Below are 22,045 nucleotides of genomic sequence, written 5' to 3' on the forward strand. Positions count from 1 at the left end.
TCCTGTTGTATTCTCACACCACCCAACTGTATGTCATGTCACCATCTCCCCTTTCTAATCCTTTCACAATGTAATAGGGAAAATTGAACCCATTGTCTTTTATCCCTCCCAAGAACTCCTTCAACTTGCTACAGTCTTCAGCCCCTGCTCAAACAGTCCACAACCTTGGAGTTCTGTTTGACAAAGATGAGCTTCTGGCCACCTCTAAAATTGCCAGTCTTCATCTGTGTTACAACTTATCAGCTGGTGAAAACCTTTATTTGTCCCCTCAAGTCTTAATTATTCTAATCGTCTTCTGGCTTTCTTCTCATCTTCCAGCTTTTGTAAACTTGAGATCATCCCAAATTTTACCTGTATCCTCATACCAAATTGTATTCATCCATCAGCCCTGAGCTCAATGACTTGCTTTGCCAGACAGGGAGCCAATGTATAAATTGTAAAAATCTTGTCCTTCTTTGGCCTCCTCCTCCTTTCTCTATGTAACCTCCTTGAATAACAGTGGGCTCTGCTTTCCCCAAATATTCTTGTATGTCTTCAATTTTAATCGCCGCATCCTTCAGCTGCCTGAGTGCACAGCTCTGGAGTTCACTTGTACCCACAGTCTCTTTTTTTAAAAAAAAAGATGCTTCTTAAAATTGGCTTCTTTGATTAAGGTTTTGGTTACTTACATGTCCAAATAGATTTGGTGTCAAAATTTGTTTGCTAATACTCCTGTGAAACATATTTTAGGCTATTTTTATTACATTAAACATACTTCTAAACACAAGGTGTTTATTTGATGCTAATACATTTAGGTATAATTTGCTGAAAGATTTCAAACTAGCATGGTTGTAAAGTTTAAAATAAAATGATTCCCATTATATAGGAGTATGTGGAGGTTGCAGTATAGATAGTATAACAATCACCTTTTTCTCCTTCAGCTTATACATAGCACAGTGATTGATACAGCAGTTGTATTTCCACATCGACTGGGATTGCCGTATAAAAGAGCACTGAAAAATCTGATGGCAGACTACCTCAAACGCATCATTCAGGATAATGGTATGTGGTAGTAGGTAAAGCAAAGGCAATCAGGATGGACTTTCAAAGGTCTAATTATATGTAAATTTTGCATAATAACTGTTTTTAAATGTGAGTACAGAGGAACCTTAATTATCTGAATGACAGGTGGGGAGTATTTTGTCGAATAATCGAATGTTTGGATAATCAAATGCCAGATAACACAGTTTAGCCAAGATTCTGGGCCTTGCGATCTTGCCGGATAATCCGAAATTCAGATAATCGAATGCCGGATAATTGAGGTTCCTCTATAATGTAACCTTTGGAATTGTTGAATGTAAAATGCATGACCATAAATGTGCCATAACTCCAGATTAAGTACAAATGCAAATTTTTATTGGAAAATCTGAAAAATGTACAGTACTTAGCTTTTCAATTTTTAAAAACATGGGAGGAATGTAATATCTATTGTTTTTATGGTTTGAACAACAACATTATCAATTGAAGAAATTAAACACAATGCTGTTGCCTTTTTATTGGTGAAGACTAATTATGAAGCTGTCTTTCAAGATTTATTGAAAGCTCCTTTGTAAAAGTTGTTGATGATTTAAGGATTTTGTTTAATTATTAAATGTGTACAAAATACAGAGAATATATATCCTGTTGACTTCATAAACTGTATGTCACATCAATAAGTTAGACAACCAATAAATCTGAGTCACAATTGCAAAATCTCATAGTGGATCAGTTTTGGAGTGGAGGCCTGATCAAGAAGAGCATGTGCTTTCATGATTCATTCTGGTTAGGGATCTTATGATAAATTATATATTTTCAAAGAAGGTAGTAGTAAAATTGATACAAATACATAGGAACAGGCTGACGCATATTATATACCACTGAATTGCACATATAGCATGACCTAAATTTCTTAAAGTTATAGAGGGTAAAACATTAAAGACAGTTATTGCTGTGGAATCACCTTGTACTTTGGATATAGCAATCTTTTGCATTGTTGTACAGATATCAATTCCTCACACCTTTCTCATTCCACTGCTTTGACACAGCAACATTCAGTTGCCTTGGTAATCTTTCAAAGCCATCAAAGAGAAGTGACTTTCTTCCTAGTTGCTTGTGTTGGATTAAGAGTTCTTCCTGGAGTGCTAAGACTGACTATATCACCCTGCCCTATGTCCTGACCAATCTTCCAGCTTTCATCATGTCATCATCTCTTTTAAAATAGCAATTTTTTTTTCACTCTGTACAATTCAGGGTAATTGAATCATTTTGCTTAAAATGATCCATTATTACTTCAACTCATTCACCAACTAGATATCATAAAATATCACCTTGGAAAAATGATAAAACTTTTTAAACTAGTGCACTATATTGCTGTGGGCTTTGCAAGTTTTGGACCATTTACAATGTGTAATCGCAATAAATAATTTCTTTCTGTTACTAGTTGAAGGACACGATTCCAGTGAAGATGCGTGTGCCTGCATGGAGTTAATGCTGTGGCGTTTGAAAGAAGATGCAAAACTGAGGAGATGACATCTCCTGTCTTTTGTCATGTGTAAAGGACTGAATTTTGCCAACAAAAGTAATAAGTAATATAATGTAATACAGATGTTATGACGTAATTATTTTGCAGAACAAAAGGCAAAGTTTAGGCTGTTAAAAGATGATCCAGACTGCCTTTTTTGTTTACAGTATTTATTTGTTTTTATATGTATAAAGATCTTGTCACAAAATTGCTCCATACCAGTAAATGTGCAATGACCACATTTAACATTTCTTTAAAGTGGCATTCCAAGAAATACAGTCATTCTTGCTGATGAGTAACAAGTATGTCTGGGTAAGTATAACTCAAAAATACAGAACCAGTGGGATTTTGTAAAAAATCCAATTGAAGAAAAATATTTTGACTATTGGCCCAAAGATAAAGTGTACTTAACTTTTCTGTTTCATTTTTTCAATGTTGTGTAATGTGATTTTCATTGCTGAATGGATTAAAAGTCTGATTCATTTATATGTAATGCCTGCTGTATAGCTTTTTCACTTTTGTTGCACATGACCTTTCATAAGTGATTTTGTAAAACTGACTTAATACGTTATCTTTCATGTCTATAGTTACATTATACTTTGGATATAGCAAACGTTTGCGTTGTTTTACAGATATCAGTTCCTCACTCCTTTCTCATTCCACTCCAGAACTTAGGACAGACTGGCTGATTTTGTCTGCTGTTTTCCTGAAGCCTAACCTTGTGCCTCTCCTGCCTTTTTATTGACCACGTGGGCCCATATTGAGACAACTGTAGACCGACCAAGACATGTTGACTCTCTAATATCTAAGTGCACTACTTAACATGTTACTCCTAATTATGTACAGAGAGGTTTATATTGCTCATGTGATCTCTTTTCTGTCACTGTGTCTTGCTTTCTACATTCACATCAATTGCTGTGTCAGTTATTAGAAACAACTTTAGTGAACACATTGTAAAAATGTGCCACATAGTTTAGCATCCAATAACACATGACATACTCTCCTACATTTTTATGGTCTAAAATTTTGAGACATTTTAGAAAGAAAGTTGGACTCATCTGTTAAATGAAATATAGATATTTTCACAGTAAATGTTTGGCTGTTCATAGTTGCTTAAATTGAATATACAATAAGTACATACTTTATTTGCTGAACGTTAGATTGAATTTGCATTAAAAGCTTCTATGGTAGCTCTAAACACTTGCTCTAGTGAAAATTCAGATAACTAATAATCATGTCCTTACGGTTACAGTTGATTTTATTGCAAAAATTAGAAATATCTTTTTAAAGTTTATATATGTAGATATATGTATAGTTTTTTGCGCGTGTTTGTATGTTCAAGGGTGAAATACTAGAGATTATAGGTATTCTAAAGTTTCCTAAAGTATGTTACAGCAGTTTGTGAATTTCATTGAAACCCTAAAGGTTCGTTGTATGCTTATAACTGCTTTACATATTCATAAACTGGTTTTAATATTATATTTAAGGTGGCTTGGTACACTGGATTCAGCCATGAGCATTTTTTTTTTAAGGCAGTAGGTTTCAATTTAAACTTGACAAAGTAGAATGACAGTGGGTACATTGCATTATGTAGCAAAGGGTTAATGTTGCAGGAGGAAATTCTGTGTAGAATGAAGAAAGTTTGATGTAAAATTGCTGCCAAGTTCCCTGAAAGCACTTATTATTCAGTGTGGAAAAGCACCATAGAACCAAATTATTCAGGGTTAGTCCCTAATCTATGCTGCATTGTTTAATTTCAGTGGGTTACAATAAAGTACTGAATCTAATCTCTGAGCTAAGGAAGGGAAAGTTAGCTAGGGTTCCCCACTCCCAATGATTAGCCATGTTGTACATACAATGTTAACTGTTGACGGTCAGAATGAGATTCTGTGGGCTGTCAGTGTTTGAGATAATCCTTGCATCCTTGTGTTAATACTTTCCTGTTGAGAAGGGAAGATGGTGCTATCACGTGTAACTTTTACAATTTTGAACAGTAAGCAAAGAGACATCACTGAATATTTTTGGTGAAGAAAGGTTACCATTTTATTTTCATGGAGTTATCTTCATGGAGCTTCTTTAACAATTAAGTTGGCAAACACATGTGTGATGGTGAAAACTTACAAGAAGTAAAGTCCTAGATTCTGGAGTCCTGGTTTAAACAAAGTTATGTGATCTTAGTTTGAGCATTAGTTGAGGTGCCACAATTCACCTTCAATCTTTTGCTTAACCCAAGAGCACAATTATTTAGGGATCCTGTGCTGTATCCTGTCCATGACCTACCCTTAGAAATGACATGTTTATGATTATTTGCGACCAAAAGTATTTAGGGCTGCAACTAGCAATTGCTTTCTAAGACTTTCTGTGAGGTACTGGGATTTACCCCAACAGGAATTTTAAAATGAATGCATGGAAGGATTGTATTTCTGTTGTTTAAATGTTTGGTAGAGTGCACAATGTTACATTATTGTCCAGAGCTGCAGCTAAATAAACAGCTTTCTACTTTCTCACTTAGCTTATTTCACAGAAGGTGAAGGTGTTCAAGGGAATAAAGGTGAATTAAACTCTTAATGTATGCAATTGCCTACCCTGTATTGGCAATAGAAGGGCAGCCTTCTCCTACATCATCATCCAGGGAATTAATAAATGGAGATAGTTGTTCCTTTAGATGACTGGGCCTATATTCAGATAACCTGGGTTTCATTCTTTGTTTCCAATGGCTCATCTTTTCAGGAAAGCATCTTCTAGACTATTCAATAAATCAGGTACTTCATGACTAAACAGGACAAAGCAAATCTTGTATTGTAGAGTTGCATCTCCTGCTCATCATTGAACATTATTGGTGTGAGGAAGAAAAAACCCTATAGACTGGCTGGTCCTGTTAACTAATTTAAAGTGATGAAAAGTAATGGCATACCTTTGGAAGAACTGATGAAGTAAGCCCATTTGTAAAATGATGTTAAAACTGGTTGCAAAGTTTGGAGAATGATTATTCAAGAACTTTAGATTATATTATCATAAGTAATGAAGAGCAACAGTAAAGGATGAAGAAGTTCATTTGAAATGTATGAGAGCTGGAGAATATATTTGGAAACATAATTACTTTTTTTGTTTAAAGACCCATCAAGTCTGTACTGAAACATGATATTCCTTTTAATATTTTGTTTAATGTATTACATGTATAAAGTTTGTATTTTTTTACATGTTTAATTTTGTGTAAAGTACTAAGATTTTACAAAAATAATCTAGTAAGGGGATGACTTATGCTCTGAATCAGTACAGAGCCTAGATATACAGTAAGCTTGAAAATGTAGTGAATTGTGTAAAGATTTATAGAATTCAAAAATATGTTCTATTCCTAGATCTTTGACTGGTCTCTGAACAGAAAATAACTGTGCTAATTGGAAAGACTTTTGATATATTTAAATACAGTACACCGTTTTAAACTATGCCTTGCACACTGGATAGACAGCTAAATATCTGTAGCATCCACTAAGTGTTTACAAAGAGGTGGAACTGAGTATATACACACATTATATATAGTATATACTGTAGTGATTTACATTCCTGTTTGGAATAAACTTTTTTTAAACAATACCAAAGACTTGAGCATTTGCTTTGCTTCTCGTGTTAAAATGGTTCTTTTAAGGTGTATTTCATTACACTGAAATTAAAATACCTATAATGAGCCTAGTGGAACAAACCACTGAACTCCTTCCAACCGTGAGGAGATTTGTATATCATTGCTTTATCGGGATTGAGCCACATGGAATACTGTGATCAACCATTCAATTTAACATTTTCAAAAGAGGGAATTGAGACTGCTGGAGCAGCACGCTTTCAATATTTGTTTGAAAAGTTATGGAACAAATCAATCGAGAAATCCATGATCCAGAATTGCCCCAGGAAGTTGACTGGCAGCAAAGCAGCCATAATGGGTGATGAACAGAGGTGTAACAAACATTTTTGAGCGAACATTAAGTATTTAGGGTGTAGGTTTGCTATCCAGACGTTTCATTACCTGGCTAGGTAACAGCATCAGTGGCAACCTCCAAGTGAAGCGAAGTATTATAAATAATGCTGAATGCATCACTTGGTGTTGGTCATTAATACATATTTTCTTATTTTAAAATTGTTGATGAATGCAAAGTATTTGGTAGTTTGGAAGATTGCTTCTAATCAGGTGAAAAGTACATCTTCACAAAGACGAATAAAATTGCACAATGATTCTTCACGTGGAAGTTGCAAAGCATTCAATTCTAATATTTTTAAAGCGTCTTATGCAATGAACTCACCTGTGCAATAGTTGATTTAATTGAGGAATTTCATTACATGTAGCCCTTTTAAACAGTTACTGACATTTTATCTTAAACTATCATTTCTTAAATTATTGTTTGGTAGAAAAGCTGAGGCTTTGAGTAAATGTCTGATCTATGAAGGTTTTTATTCCAGAGGATAGCCTCATCTGTTGACCTCTATACAATGTCCATGACCTTTGGGGTTATAGGTGACCAAGGAGATCGATTTTGGTAATCAGGAAGTCTTTTAACTTTTTCTTTATTGTGCTTTTGGAAACACATGGTATGTTGTCATCTGTTTCTTAAAGTTGAAAAGCTACATTGTGGTGGTATTGATCACCGATTGAGTTCTGCAGAGCAGTAAAGAGCTTTTAAGTGCTTAACTGACCAGTGAATACCAATGTTAATTTCTATATTGATTGGTGATTGTCAAATTAACCTTGGACAGATTGGCTGAGCATCTGTTGGAGAAAGATAAAGCTGATGCAAATTTTCGAAACCAAGTTTTCACCTGCCTCAAAAATATTACCTCCCTTAATTTCATAGTTAAAGAAACCACTTTGAATAATATTGGAATGCAAGTTCAGTGCAAAGCGTTATCTAAATTTTTTCGGTATTCTTAATTTCACAAATTAAATTAAAGATTGAATTCCTGCTTTAATCTGTTTGCTAATCTGAATCAATATGTGCTGAATTATAATTTAGAAATTAAATAAAAAGCATTCAACTATTATTTAATTTTGCTAAGAGGATATTGCCTAAGAATTTATAAAACAATATAAAATTGGTTTCTAGTGAAATTTTTGTTAAATCAATGTTTTTTGTTCAAACTGCATTTGACTAATAGTTGGACATATCAGACCACATACAGTTTTATGCATTTCAATGCCACTACTTTGTCAGTGTGATAGGAGGTGCACTTAATTTCTGTAGGTCATTTCCTCTGTTATCAATCCGTAACCTACAGCAACTGAATAAAAATGTAATAGTGAGGCCACTGTAAGAGCTCATCCATTGTGTAAAATAATGGATTAATTTTCAAGCACAAACTTACGTTTCTTAATGCATTTTATAACATGGATGATGATGGGATAGTGTAGGGGGATGAGCTTAGAATAGTTAACAGGTCGGCGCAACGTCAAGGGCCGAAGGGCCTGTTCCACGCTGTATTGTTCTATGTTCTATGTAACATTGATTTAAATGTTCGACCCATTTTGACTTCTGAGAATAAGATGTTGAGTTATACCTCACATAATGCACAATTTATTTGAAAGGTGCATGGGTTAAAGGTTGGGAGTTGCACTCAAAGCTGATATCAGTCATTTTATTTAAAAAGAAATAAAATTCCTTATTTTAAAAGGAATAGTAGAGAAGACAGAGCTTGCTAGAGAGTTTTTTTTTTGTCCCCCAGAGGTAAGCGGGAGGAATGAACTAAGTGGGATGCCCAATCAAAGGGCAGCATGGTTGCTCAGTGGTTAGGTTTGATTCCAGCCTCAGGTGACTGAGTGGAGTTTGCACATTCTACCCATGTCTGCATGGGTTTGCTCCGGTTTCCTCCCACAGTCCAAAGATGTACAATTTAGGTGAATTGACGGTGCTAAATTGCCCATCGTGTTCAGGGATGTGTAGGTTAGGTGCATTAGTCAGGTGTAAATAGAGTAGTAGGGTAGGGAAATGGGTCTGGGTGGGATACTCTTTGGCTGACGTTGTGGACTTGTTGGGCCAAAGGGCCTGTTTCCACAGTAGGGATTCAATGATGATTCAAAGTTGACATTTTTGTTATTACTTTATATCAGTGACCTAAATGCAAAACAAATAGTTCTGATTCACAAATCATAAACTCAAATGGTCAATGGACTGGAGGCAATTCAAAGCATTGCCTGAACTGGGAAAAAAATGTAGAATAGAAGAAACAATGGCCTGTGAGATTTAATACAGATGAGTATAGTGTTATATGCTGTAAGGCAATTGGGTTGCACCTACTTCTACCAAATAGCTAAGAATGAAGGGAAAGAAAACTCGCAGTTCTTACTGGATTTGATGTTTTGTATCCAAACAATGAAAACAACAGTTGAACAAAAACAAGTAGTGTTAAATGGTACAACCAAACCGAAACAATACAAATATAGTAGTCTGGTCAGACAACATACATATGAAGATGTGAATTAAAAATAGGCCATTTGGTCTCTTGAGCTGGTCATGGACCTGCATATGCCATCAACTACTTTTCCTAATCTGCCCCTAAAGTCTCTAAATATTATGAACCGCATCCAATATTGGTCACTGAGACCTAGGGTGAGTTGAAACAGCATGATGGGGAGAACATTCTTTTGTATAGCAAGCAATGTTGGGACAAGGTCTTATGCTTATTAATGGAGCTCTGAGTTATTAAAGGGGATAAAAGAGATGTGGATGTTGTACCTTAAAAATGCATGAGAGATTATTTTGTGGCGAGATATCAAACACTATGAAAAAGCTGAATGCGAAAAAAACTTTCCTAGCCATTGCTCATTTTACAATCTATTTAACTGAGGCAAGTAAAAGACTAATATAACAACATTCTTCATAATGCATGGATAGAATTCATGTAAAAATATTATGAAATGAAACTCCTGGAATCTTTTGAGAACACGTTACATAAATAAGGGCAACAAAAGTTTAAGTGACTCTGTCCCTGCTCCTTTTCTGCTGCTGATAACTTTACGTTCAACTGTTCCAACTGTCCTGGCCAGCCTTCCACGTTTTAATTCTGTAAAATTAGAGGTCATTTAATACACTGCCACTATGTCCTTTCTGACAGCATTTCCTATTCACCCACATTCGTTGGGTTTGCTCATCTGCATTTGCTCTTGTTTGAGCAGTGCTTTAAACAATCTTGTTACTTTCAGATTCCTCAACAATCTTGCCTCTTCCTATCTTTGTATCCTCCTCCAACCCCTCAAGATATCTGCACTCCTTTAATTCTAACCTCTTAAGCATTTTTGATTTTAATTGCTCCACTATTGATGGCCATGCCTTACGTGCCAACGTTCTAATTAAGCACCCAACCCTAAACATATCTGCTCCTCTACCTTTCTTTCCTCTTTTCAAAATGCTTTAAGAACCTTCACCTGACAAAGATTTTGTTCATTTTCCCCAAGATCCTCATGTAGCTGATCGCACCCTCCCTGTAACACTGTGAATCATCTTGCTTTGTTTATTAAAGCTGGTATATAAATGAGTCTTTGGATCAACTAGGTTGTTTTTCATCTGTAATCACTTTGTCATTATGATGAAGAGCTGTTTTCCAATACAATAACCTAGAGCTTTGCAATAATCAAAACAAGGTTTTCTGTAATACCTCTGTGTATGCATTTGCTGATCAATATATTGATAGCACTTTTAAAATTTCTAGTTACTTTGAACAATAAACTTGCTTTCTCTGTAAATATTGGTTGCCTTTTTTAAGGAAAATATTCTGAGGTCAGTAAGTATTTGTACTGGGTCCCCAATGTGCATTTCTAATTTAAAAACTATTGACAAAGATTAAATTGTTAATTTTATGATTAAGTCAAATTAAAATTTAGCATTCACTGGTTATGTTTATTTTCCCACCTCTGATGCACCTTGAGTCACTGCAGTCCATTTGGTGTAGGGACACTAACTTTGCTGTTAGAGAGTTCCAGGATTTTGATGCAGCAACAATGAGGGAATTGATTATCTATTTCCAAGTAAGATTGGTGTAGGTCTTGGAGGGAAACTTGCTGGTGGTGTTCTCATGCACCTGTTGCCCTGGTCCTTCTAGATGGTAAATGTCCCTGGTTTGGAAGGTATGTTCTGTATCATGGTCATTGTACTTCCAAAGATATGCCCATGATATTGTGCAGAGCATATAAAAATCTAATGCTCCATCTTAACTGTGATTATTGAAGCAAGACACGAGTAGAAGCATGCTGTTCTGTGATAATCTGTTGACTTAATACTGACCCATTACTTGTGTGGCAAATTGTGTACAGTAGATAACTGTAATTGACATCTTCTGGATTCTTCAACACTATGATATCCACATTCAGATTTTAACATCGTGAAAACATCGTCATTGTCACAATAGGTAAAATATACTGCTGGCGGCAAAATCCATGTAATAGTTATACGAAAATAGTTTTTTTAAAAACCAAAGAACTGTAAAATCTGAACCAAAAAACAGAAATTACTGAAACGGCTCAGCAGATCCGGCGGCATCTGTAGAGAGAGAAACGATTGAACATTCCAATCAAAAGAAATTATCTTTGCCATTTTTGTGGTTAATGCCTCATCTACAGATCTATACAGCTTCATGCACTCAGAAACGAATGCTACTGATTGACCAAATTCTCTGACGTTCCACAGCTATTGTCAAGTTGGTCTTCAATTAATTTACCAAATATCTGTAACCTAGATAATAGTCTTTTTATACCAACCTTTTCCCAGCTATATTCAGGTCTGAAGAAAGGCCTCTAGTTTCAAAATGTTAACCAAGGTAGATATTTTTTATGATTGCCTCAAATAAATAAGTAATAATCTACAGCCCACTTTTGTGCTGGGACCCTAAAATCCTTTGTTCCTGAAAGTTAACAAAAACACCAATCTTTTGTGTTTTGTTATTCAAAAAGGAGCTATTTTATTTTCCACTGTCCCAAAGTCCAGGTGTATTCCTTAGCTTAAATTTACAATGGCTTAAAGTACAGTCCATGCTTTTAAAGCCAAATCATGGATAGCAAAGCCTTCATTATGCAATGGGCATCCAGTGAAATTTTTACTGAATTAAAGCTGTTCAATGATTTGCTTTCCCTATCTCTGTGGGCTTGTGGTCGGAGTGCACACACAAGTCGTGCAATGTACAAAGGACACTCACGTATTCTTTTCCTTGTTTGCAACAAAGTCATCCCTCCCTCGTTATTTTAAATTAAGGCATTTTACTTGGCTGAATACAGATGTGAGTCTATGGTTTATGAAGGACTTTTTCTTTCCCAATCACTCTGTTCAATTAAACAATAGAAAATCCCAAGGAGAAAATGTTCAGAAAAGTCTTGCCATTTATAATGAGGGACTTTGCAAGAATTAACACATTTGATTTTCCCATATATGATTGGACAGATTCTGGAAAGTTCTGAAAAATTAGCTCAAAGTAAGATTTAACTTCAGGATGAATGGACTTCAACTCATGTTATAAATACATCAGCCCAGTCTGTCGGAAGATGCCGGAGTAAAGGGCAGTGTGCCACTTTTTCAACAATGATGTGTCAAAGATGCTCCCTGTCATTGCCTCTATTAAAGATGTTCAGAAGGATCTTTTGGGGAGGATGAAAGGCCTAACATTGACCCATGGATTGGATGCAAGAATGAAGACATAGTAATGTGCATTGGGAGCCAACACCATTGCCCAAGGCAGCAAAGTGCACTGAGCCAACAAAATCTGTAACGTACTGTTTGTCACACCTACCTAAATACTATCCAGCTTTTTTTTTGATATTTGTAAATTATATGGCACCCAAGAGATATTAGATACTCAAGTGTGTGAAATTTTCTCCAAATGTGAAGCCAGACCCCAGAGCAAAAATACACAGCATCAAAACAACTAAAGTGTTAAGAATGTCCACAAATGCAAAAAGCATCAATGAGATTCAAAACCAATCAACCAAATGGTTATTTTCCATTGATAACTAAGTTCTCAATGTTGTTAGCTTATACGCTATGTTACCTATAAAACATTATCAGAAACTTTTACGATTGATACATATCAAGGCAACGCATTCTGTGCATTGGCAGCAAAGTGCCAATAAGCAAGTTCATCTCAGCTTCCCAAAATCTTCTCCCTAGTAGATACCAATGGCCCAACTGTAGCAGGATTACCAGTAAGCATAGACCAGTATAGTCACAATTCATGAGATTCAAACCACACCCGTTATGGTGAAACAAACCATATGTAACAAAATCTAATTAGTAAATGATCTCCAAGGATATGACTGAAGTAAGATACAATTGTTTGACACATGGTGCACCCCACCTAACACACAGATCAACATATTCCTTCTGATCTTCACATTGATGCTCGAAATTATAAAGTTGAAGACATTCTCAATGTTCATCTGTTTTCCTTTGTGAACAGTTATCGGTAACTTCTGAAGATGAACAACTACAAGAGATCAAAAGGTCATCATCCAGGGATGGCCTGGCAGTATTAAATGTGTACTTGAGAAAATTTGTCTGTTTTGCCCATGCAGCGACAAACCTTGTGTATCAAATTAAGTCATTCCCAAGAGCAAAAAAGTCCTGATATCAAAAATATTGTACCAAAATATCTTGTCCATGTTACACCAGGGATATATGGTATTAAACACACAAAATGACTAGTGTTTGAATCTTTATGTAGGTCATAGATGAATCACGATATTCAAAGGCTTGTGAATGTATGTAAGAGATGCCAAATGTACCAACCCCAGCAACAGAGGGAGTCTCTGCATAAATACAATGTGCCATGCACTCTTTGGACAAAAGGTAGCAACAGACCTACTTCACAGTGCATGGGAAGATTACATTCTTCTGATGGATTACTTTTCCATTGTTCAATAACTAAGCAGCAAAACAAGCATGACCATCGACTGACACGATGAGCGCTTTCTCTTTTCAGTTTATTCAGTGTCCCAGAGCAGATAGTTTCTGACAACAAATCACAGTGCACAAATAAACTTTCAAGACATGTACAAAGTACAGAGTATCCATATCACTCCGCTATCCATGATCAAAGGTGGAGTAGAACATATGGTATGTACTCTCAGATCAATGATCATTAAGCGTTGAACAACAAAGCAAGATTTTTTAAAACTGTGTTGCTGCTTCTTTAGAGAAACGATTACTATTCCCAGCACAATTTATACACAGAAGGCAAATATGACTGACCTTACCTAGCAACTAATTGTCTAAGCATTTTGAGACATCTTTCTTCAAAGACAAAGAAGAATATAAGAGATCCATGATAAATAAGTAGACAACAACCAAAACACCGAACATAAAGTGCAAGTTAGAAACACAAGTACTTAGGGTGGCACAGTGGTTAGCACTGCTGCCTCACAGCGCCGGGGATCTGCGTTCAATTCCCACCTCGGGCAACTGTCTGTGTGGAGTTTGCACATTCTCCCCGTGTCTGTGTGGGTTTCCTCCGGGTGCTCCGGTTTCCTCCCACAGTCCAAAGATGTGCAGGTTAGGTGAATTGACCATAGTGTCAGGTGCGTTAGTCAGGGGTAAATGTAGGGGAATGAGTTTGGGTGGGATCCTCTTCGGAGGGTCGGTGTGGACTTGTTGGGCTGAAGGGTCTGTTTCCACATTGTAGGGAATCTAAACTAAACTACTTGGATGCAGCAAAGATGTTTAGAGTATACAACCAGCCCGATCATCGCAAATTAATTTCTGATCATTGTGCTACATTATGAAAGAATAGACACCAACTCAGACTAATGTATAACGCCATTCATTCCCGAAGAGAGTAGGGAAGAACACTCCAATGGTGATGTTGAACAACACCATCAGCAACCAGACAACCACTTGCCAAACTAGTGCAATAAAGAACAACATGTACTTCTCCAGACAAGCAGAGGCAGACCCCGGATTGCAAACAGGTTCCATTCTTGAGTTCGTTCACAAGTTGATTTGTATACAAGTTGGAAGACAATGCAGGAAAATGTAAAGCAGCTGTTAGTAAGTAATAGGAAATGTTCACATGTCAGATCTTTAAAATTACACCCCTGTGTGAGATCACATTTGTAAATCGGACATTTATAAATCGGGGGCTGCATGTATACAATCACCAGATCAACGAGGTAAAAACAATGACTGCAGATGCTGGAAACCAGATTCTGGATCAGTGGTGCTGGAAGAGCACAGCAATTCAGGCAGCATCCGATTTTGCTGCTCGTCGGATGCTGCCTGAATTGCTGTGCTCTTCCAGCACCACTGATCCAGAATCACCAGATCAAGACAAGCTGACAAAACTCCAAGCTGTTACAATCAAGTCAGAAATGTTTCGTTGTTTAACAATATTTTGTAACATCAGGGGGTCAGTTAGCTAAGTTTGCTGAAAGCCTAATTTGCAATGCAGAGTAATGTTTCAGTGTGGGTTCACTTCCCACACCGACTGAAGTTACCGTGAAGGACTCTCCTTCTCAAGCTCTCCCCTTGCCTGAGGTGTGTTGAACCTCAGGTTAAGCTCACCAGTAGTTATCTCTCTAATGAGAGAACAGCCCTATGGTCCAGTAGGACTATGGCAACTTTATTTTATAATGCAGAGGAGGAAGAATGACTGGGGCAAATAGGGGAGGGAATCGTTCTATGCAACTGTGATGTTCGTCAAGAAGAACTGATTTGGATAGAAACACGATATCAGGAATGAGAGTAACGTCACAATCTGATTATAGTGACATTGGTCTCCCAGTAAAATGGGAGCATGATTTATGAAAAGCATGACGTTTGCCAGATCCCCCGCACAAAGGAATTCCTGAATCCTTTCAGCCGAAGGAAAGTCTGTGCATGGAGTCCAGCTATGTTCTACAATCATTTCACAGTTCTCTGATAGGAAATAATTCCAATTTCGATCGTACATTGATGGTGATGCTAATTTTATTACAACTGAGAGGAACACATATCATTGCATTAGCTGTCTAAGAAAGGCAAATCTGGTCAAGGTTGCAAGGTCTATGGCTTCAGTTTCATTTTTGACTCAAATGTGATCTCAAGCTATCCCAAGAAACTTGACGTGATATTTGTTGTTGGTTAGCTATTGTTAGAGTTCCTTCGGAGATGGTTCGGGTCGCTGGTTTGATCAGTTCATATTGAATAGCAGCTGAAAATGTGTTGCTGGAAAAGCGCAGCAGGTCAGGCAGCATCCAAGGAACAGGAGAATCGACGTTTCGGGCATAAGCCCTTCTTCAGGAATGAGGAAAGTTTGTCCAGCAGGCTAAGATAAAAGGTAGGGAGGAGGGACTTGGGGGAGGGGCGTCAGAAATGTGATAGGTGGAAAGAGGTCAAGGTGAGGGTGATAGGTCAGACTGGGGTGGGGGCGGAGAGGTCAGGAAGAAGATTGCAGGTTAGGAAGGCGGTGCTGAATTCGATGGATTTGACTGAGACAAGATGGGGGGAGGGGAAATTAGGAAACTGGTGAAATCCGAGTTCATCCTTTGTGGTTGGAGGGTTCCTAGGCGGAAGATGAGGCGTTCTTCCTCCAACCGTCGTTTTGTTGTGGTCTGGCGATGGAGGAGTCCAAAGACCTGCATATCCTTGGTGGAGTGGGAGGGAGAGTTGAAGTGTTGAGCCACAGGATGGTTGGGTTGGTTGGTCCGGGTGTCCCAGAGGTGTTCTCTGAAATGCTCCACAAGTAGGCGGCCTGTCTCCCCAATATACTGGTGTACCGACCAGTACCCTTCCACTGACACCCTCCTTTGACTGACTGAACTGGTCCTCACCCTGAACAACTTCTCTTTCCAATCCTCCCACTTCCTCCAAACGAAAGGAGTAGCCATGGACACCCGCATGGGCCCCAGCTATGCCTGCCTCTTCGTAGGATATGTGGAACAGTCCATCTTCCACAACTACACTGGCCCCACACCCACCTTTTCCTCCGCTACATCGATGACTGTATCGGCGCCGCCTTGTGCTCCCACGAGGAGGTTGAACAGTTCATCCACTTCACCAACACCTTCCACCCCGACCTCAAATTCACCTGGACAGTCTCAGATTCCTCCCTCCCCTTCCTCGACCTTTCTATTTCTAACTCAGGCGACCGAATCAACACAGACATCTACTACAACCGACCGACTCCCACAGCTACCTGGACTACACCTCCTCCCACCCTGCCCCCTGTAAAAACGCCATCCCATTCTCCCAATTCCTTCGTCTCCGCCGCATCTGCTCCCAGGAGGACCAGTTCCAAAAACGTACCACCCAGATGGCCTCCTTCTTCAAGGACCGCAATTTCCCCCCCGACGTGGTCGACAATGCCCTCCACCGCATTCTTCCACTTCCCGATCCTCCGCCCTTGAGCCCCGCCCCTCCAACCGCCACCAGGACAGAACCCCATTGGTCCTCACCTACCACCCCACCAATCTCCATGTACAGCGCATCATCCGCCGTCATTTCCGCCACCTCCAAACGGACCCCACCTCCAAGGATATATTTCCCTCCCCTCCCCTATCAGCATTCTGTAAAGACCACTCCCTCCGTGACTCCCTCGTCAGATCCACACCCCCCACCAACCCAACCTCCACTCCCGGCACCTTCCCCTGCAACCGCAGGAGGTGCAAGACTTGCGCCCACACCTCCCCCCTCACCTCCCTCCAAGGCCCCAAAGGAAACTTCCATATCCACCACAGATTCACCTGCACCTCCACACACATCATCTATTGCATCCTCTGCACCCGATGTGGCCTCCTCTGTATTGGGGAGACAGGCCGGCTACTTGCGGAGCGTTTCAGAGAACACCTCTGGGACACCCGGACCAACCAACCCAACCACCCTGTGGCTCAACACTTCAACTCCCCCTCCCACTCCACCAAGGATATGCAGGTCTTTGGACTCCTTCATCGCCAGACCACAACAACACGACGGTTGGAGGAAGAGCACCTCATCTTCCGCCTAGGAACCCTCCAACCACAAGGGATGAACTCGGATTTCACAATTTTCCTAATTTCCCCTCCCCCCACCTTGTCTCAGTCAAATCCATCGAATTCAGTACCGCCTTCCTAACCTGCAATCTTCTTCCTGACCTCTCCGCCCCACCCCAGTCTGACCTATCACCCTCACCTTGACCTCTTTCCACCTATCACATTTCCGACACCCCTCCCCCAAGTCCCTCCTCCCTACCTTTTTTCTTAGCCTGCTGGACAAACTTTCCTCATTCCTGAAGAAGGGCTTATGCCCGAAACGTCGATTCTCCTGTTCCCTGGATGCTGCCTGACCTGCTGCGCTTTTCCAGCAACACATTTTCAGCTCTGATCTCCAGCATCTGCAGACCTCACTTTCTCCTCATATTGAATAGCAATCAATTGATCAAGATTTCAAGGCACCAAATGCTTTTGAACACCTGAGAAATGTCTGGGTGTAGACTAGTGTGTCCAATTTGTTGAAGTTGATTAATAATGTTAAAAAGAGTTAAGATCCAAGTGGCAGTGTGGCAATGGCGTCCCTACCTCTAGGCCAGAAGATTTGTGTTCGATACCTATCTGCTCGAGAGCTGTATGCTAATATCTCTGAACAGATTGCTTTAAAAAAAAGGATCCTGAGGTCTCTTGTGGTACGGTGGCAGGGCCATATCTGTGAGCCAGACAATCTTGGTTCAAGTCCCACCTTCTCCAGAGGTGCATCAGCACATTTTTGAAGAGTGTTTAGGGAAGAAAAAGTCCTTCCTAATCCACAGCCAAGTATGCAACCTTAATTTCAAATAACGAGGAAGGGATGTGTTGCAAACAGAGAAAAGAAAACTTGAGTGTCCTTTGTATCCTGCACGACTTGTGCAGAGCTGCACTTAAAGCGCACTCTGACCAGAGTCCCACAGAGATTCGGAAGCAAATCATCGACAATTAGGCACCTATTGCAAGGGGCCATTGGCTTGCAAGAATAAGCATGGACGGACGTTGTATGGTTTCTCAAATGGAAATGCACATAGGATCTAAAGCTCACTGGTTTCAGAAGCGTCACAATGCAACAATTTCTAAAGGAAACTAAAATAATATTTGAGTTTAGTTTTGATTTAGTAACATTCGTTCAAATTCGGTCACAGTTCGTGATCTGCTTAAATCTACAGGTTCCTGAGCGAAGCTGTGCTTGATACAAGGTAGCTGTTTTTTTTTAATCAGTTATGGAATGGAGGAGGAATGATTCAAACTTAATTGCACGTACAAGGGTAATCGGTTCAGTTTAAGCATTTTTGATTGCCTTTGTTTAAACCTTCTTCCCTTTACACACTGAACCCCTCCAGCGATCTCACGTTTAGACAAGAAGGTGTGCCCAAAATGAGGTTTCCCATTCATGTATGGGATAGAGAACAGTTACCACGTACTCGCCGCACTCACTGGCTCCACAGCATCAATTTCAAACAACTTATTTTCATCCCATTCCTTTTCCGGATGCCATTTCCAATCATCTTCAGATAATCTAACTTCGCTGTTCCATTGCTCTCCTCCAGCCGAGAGAACAGCTGAGAGTCTGAATATTCAGTCCGGGAATTCAAAAGGACCCATTGAAAATCTCTCAGGTGGCACTGAAAAGAACCGGCCGTTTGGAACGAAAAAAATAAGTGTCATGTTTGAGCAAGTTGTTAGGGAAAATAAATGTCTTTTTTTAAATAGTTGTTTAATAATTTTGTTTAATAGTTAGCTTAGCAACAGCATTGACTCTGCAGCACCATGACTGAGTCAGAAACTGGTGGGCTCGATTCCACACACACAGCTGGTCACAAATTCTAGACAGGCATTTCGTTTTACTTGTACCTGGGATGTGGGTATCGCTGACTATTACCCACTCTTAACTGTTCCAAGGGCAGATAAGAGTCAACCCCTCACATTTGGGCCAGACCAAATTTCCTCCCGACAGTGGACCAATGAGTTTTTAATGACAATTGACAATAGTTCCATGTTACCACTTGATTAACTATTTCCCTTTCGGTTTTTATTGGATTTCAATTTTAGCCATCCAACAGGATGGCATTTGAACTTATGACCCCAGCTTATGAAGTCCAGTAACATTACCACTACACCACTGTTTCCCGACTGGAAAGAGCCACAGAGAATTCCACAGGTTTGGCAGCTTCTATGGCGAGAGGAACAAGAGTTTCGACTCTCTTAAGTATCTTCTGGTCTCCCCCTTATAGAGACTGGAGGCGCCAATGTGGAGGAAGACACATTAAACCAAAGTCGAGCGAGAGTGTGGTGCTGGAAAAGCACAGCAGGTCAGGCAGCATCCGAGGAGGAGGAGAATGGACGGTTCGGGAATAAGCTCTTCATCAGGATTCTTGCCCGAATCGTCGATTCTCCTGCTCCTCGGATGCAGTCTGACCTGCTGTGCTTTTCCAGCACCACACTCTCGACTCTGATCTGCAACATCTGCACTCCTCACTTTCTCCACATTAAACCAAAACCCTTTTTGTCCTTTTAGCCGGTTGTAAAAGTTGGCATTGTACCATTTTGAAAAGAGCAGCCCGTTTACTATTTATCCTCAATCAGCACCTGGTAATTCGGTCAGTCTCAATGCTCTCACTGTTTGCAAATTCGTATGTGCTTGCTATATTTCCTGTACTCAGAATGACTACACTTCAAAAGGACCTCAACTTCTGTAAAATGTTTTGAAAATCCTGAGGTCTTAGTGCTGTGATTATGAAATTGCTTCATCAGCAGTTTCCGCCTGCAACAGCAAAGGCAGCAGATGTATGAGATCACTAGCACCTGCACGTTCCCCTCCAATGCATGTACCATCCTGACTTTGAAATATAAAATCCCTGCAGTGTGGAAGCAGGCCATTCAGCCCATCGTGTCCGCATGGTCCCACCAAAGAGCATCTAACCCACTCCCGAAACCCTGTATTTCCCTCATTCCTGATGAAGGGCTGATGCCCGAAACATCGATTTTCCTCCTCTGCTGCTGCTTGACCTGCTGTGCTTTTCCAGCACCACACTCCTAACTCTGTATTTCCCATGCCCAATCCAGCTAACCTGCAAATATTTGTGACTGTGCGAGGAAACCTGAGCACCCGGAGAGAACCCACACAGATGTGGGAAGAGCTTGCAAACTCCACACAGTCACTCGAGAGTGGAATCGAACCCAGGGCCCTGGCGGTACCGAACCAATGAGCCACCGTGCTGATCATAAGTTGCCATTCCGGTGGCTGGAACACATGCTGTAACGGCACTGCGGGCGTAACTACATCTAAAGACTGCAGTGATTCACGGTGCTAACTCACCACCATTTTCTCAAGGGTACTTAGGGATGGGTAATAGTTTATTCGTTTAACCAGTGACACCTCACCCATTTGGAATTTCCTTTTTCTCCAGTCAACTGGATGGATGACTGCGTAAAGCTGTTAAATATGCACTCAATCAAAATAACTTTAAACCGTGAAGTTAGATTGGATGTCACATTGTTCTGCAACTTTTGAGACAAATGAGAGTCGTGGTGACATAAGCTATTTTCAGCAGCTGAAATCAATTATTGTACTTTTCTTGTCTCATTATGAAAGGGTTTGTTATCTCAGCAAGGTAAAGGTTAAGTTTTAAGAAGTTGATATCCACACAAACATCTAAATTACAAAACTCAAAATAATCAAGGATAAGAAGATTCGAAATGGTTCCTTTTTTTTGCAGCAATGCCGATTCAATGGGAGCATACATGCATTGACTGAGGGGCTAAAAATTTATTACAGGTCAAGGTTGTACACAACATCGGAGCTGACATGCCATCAGCACTAGTGCCCGCTGCACATTGTTTCTGGAGGATGTTGAACAGAATGGGAAGAAGCTGGTCCTCATGCACTTGTTCTTACACCAAAAAGAGTGTGGGAGATCAATTTTAGGGGGCAATATCTCTGGACCAGTTATTCCCGAAACTGCACTGAGTCACGGACTTCCTAATGCTCAAGGAATATATTCATTTCAACGGCAGGGCACTGACATCACCTCTGCTGATGGTGACTGATGACTCAAAATACAGAGCTGTGATGGGGAATTCAAAGTTCTCCAACACCACTTCTGGAGAAATTCATGCCTCAATCCAGAAGAGTTAACTACCTTAACGGAGTGTAGAAGTATTCAAAACATGGCTGTACAGCTAAGATGAACAATCGATTTGGAGTGAAGGTAATTCGAGTGGATCTATTATGGGATTAAGCCATACAGAAGGGCCCAGATAAACCATAGCAAAATCCACATAGAGAATGAAGGAAAGACATCAAAGCAGGTTTACATGGAGACTTTGATATGGAGAGATTCCATCCTTTAGGGGAATGCATACCAAATGCAGTATTATTTAACTTGAAGAATTGGCTGTGAAATCAATGGTGAAGTATTTTAGAACCTTAAAGCAAAAAAAGAAAGTTAGAGACCGGGAAAGTCATTTGAGACAAATGTGTGATAGTACTTTTGATAACTGCCTGAGATCCCAAAGGGAGAAGCAATACCAAACTAACCAAAAACTAAGTAGATTGCTGAAAGAAATTG

The 22,045-nt window shown here is 39.5% G+C and overlaps 1 protein-coding gene across 4 annotated transcripts in view; it reads left to right on the forward strand.

The window, feature by feature from the left end:
* rexo1 (REX1, RNA exonuclease 1 homolog) overlaps positions 1-6,138 on the forward strand; it is an 82,237-nt gene extending 76,099 nt beyond the window's left edge. For 2 of the 4 annotated variants that reach the window (XM_087976038.1, XM_087976040.1), the window contains 2 exons: positions 921-1,041; positions 2,459-6,138. In XM_087976038.1, coding sequence (XP_087832164.1) covers positions 921-1,041; positions 2,459-2,547 — 210 coding nt within the window. In that variant the 3' untranslated portion in view covers positions 2,548-6,138. The remainder of the gene's footprint in view (positions 1-920; positions 1,042-2,458) is intronic. The other 2 variants (XR_015751832.1, XM_087976039.1) reach the window with 2 other exon arrangements.
* The last annotated feature ends 15,907 nt before the right edge of the window (positions 6,139-22,045 follow it).

The sequence above is a fragment of the Chiloscyllium plagiosum genome, unplaced genomic scaffold (assembly GCF_037043375.1).
Source record: "Chiloscyllium plagiosum isolate Xiang-an unplaced genomic scaffold, Cpla_swu_hap1 HiC_scaffold_28, whole genome shotgun sequence".
Taxonomy (NCBI): Eukaryota; Metazoa; Chordata; class Chondrichthyes; order Orectolobiformes; family Hemiscylliidae; genus Chiloscyllium; species Chiloscyllium plagiosum.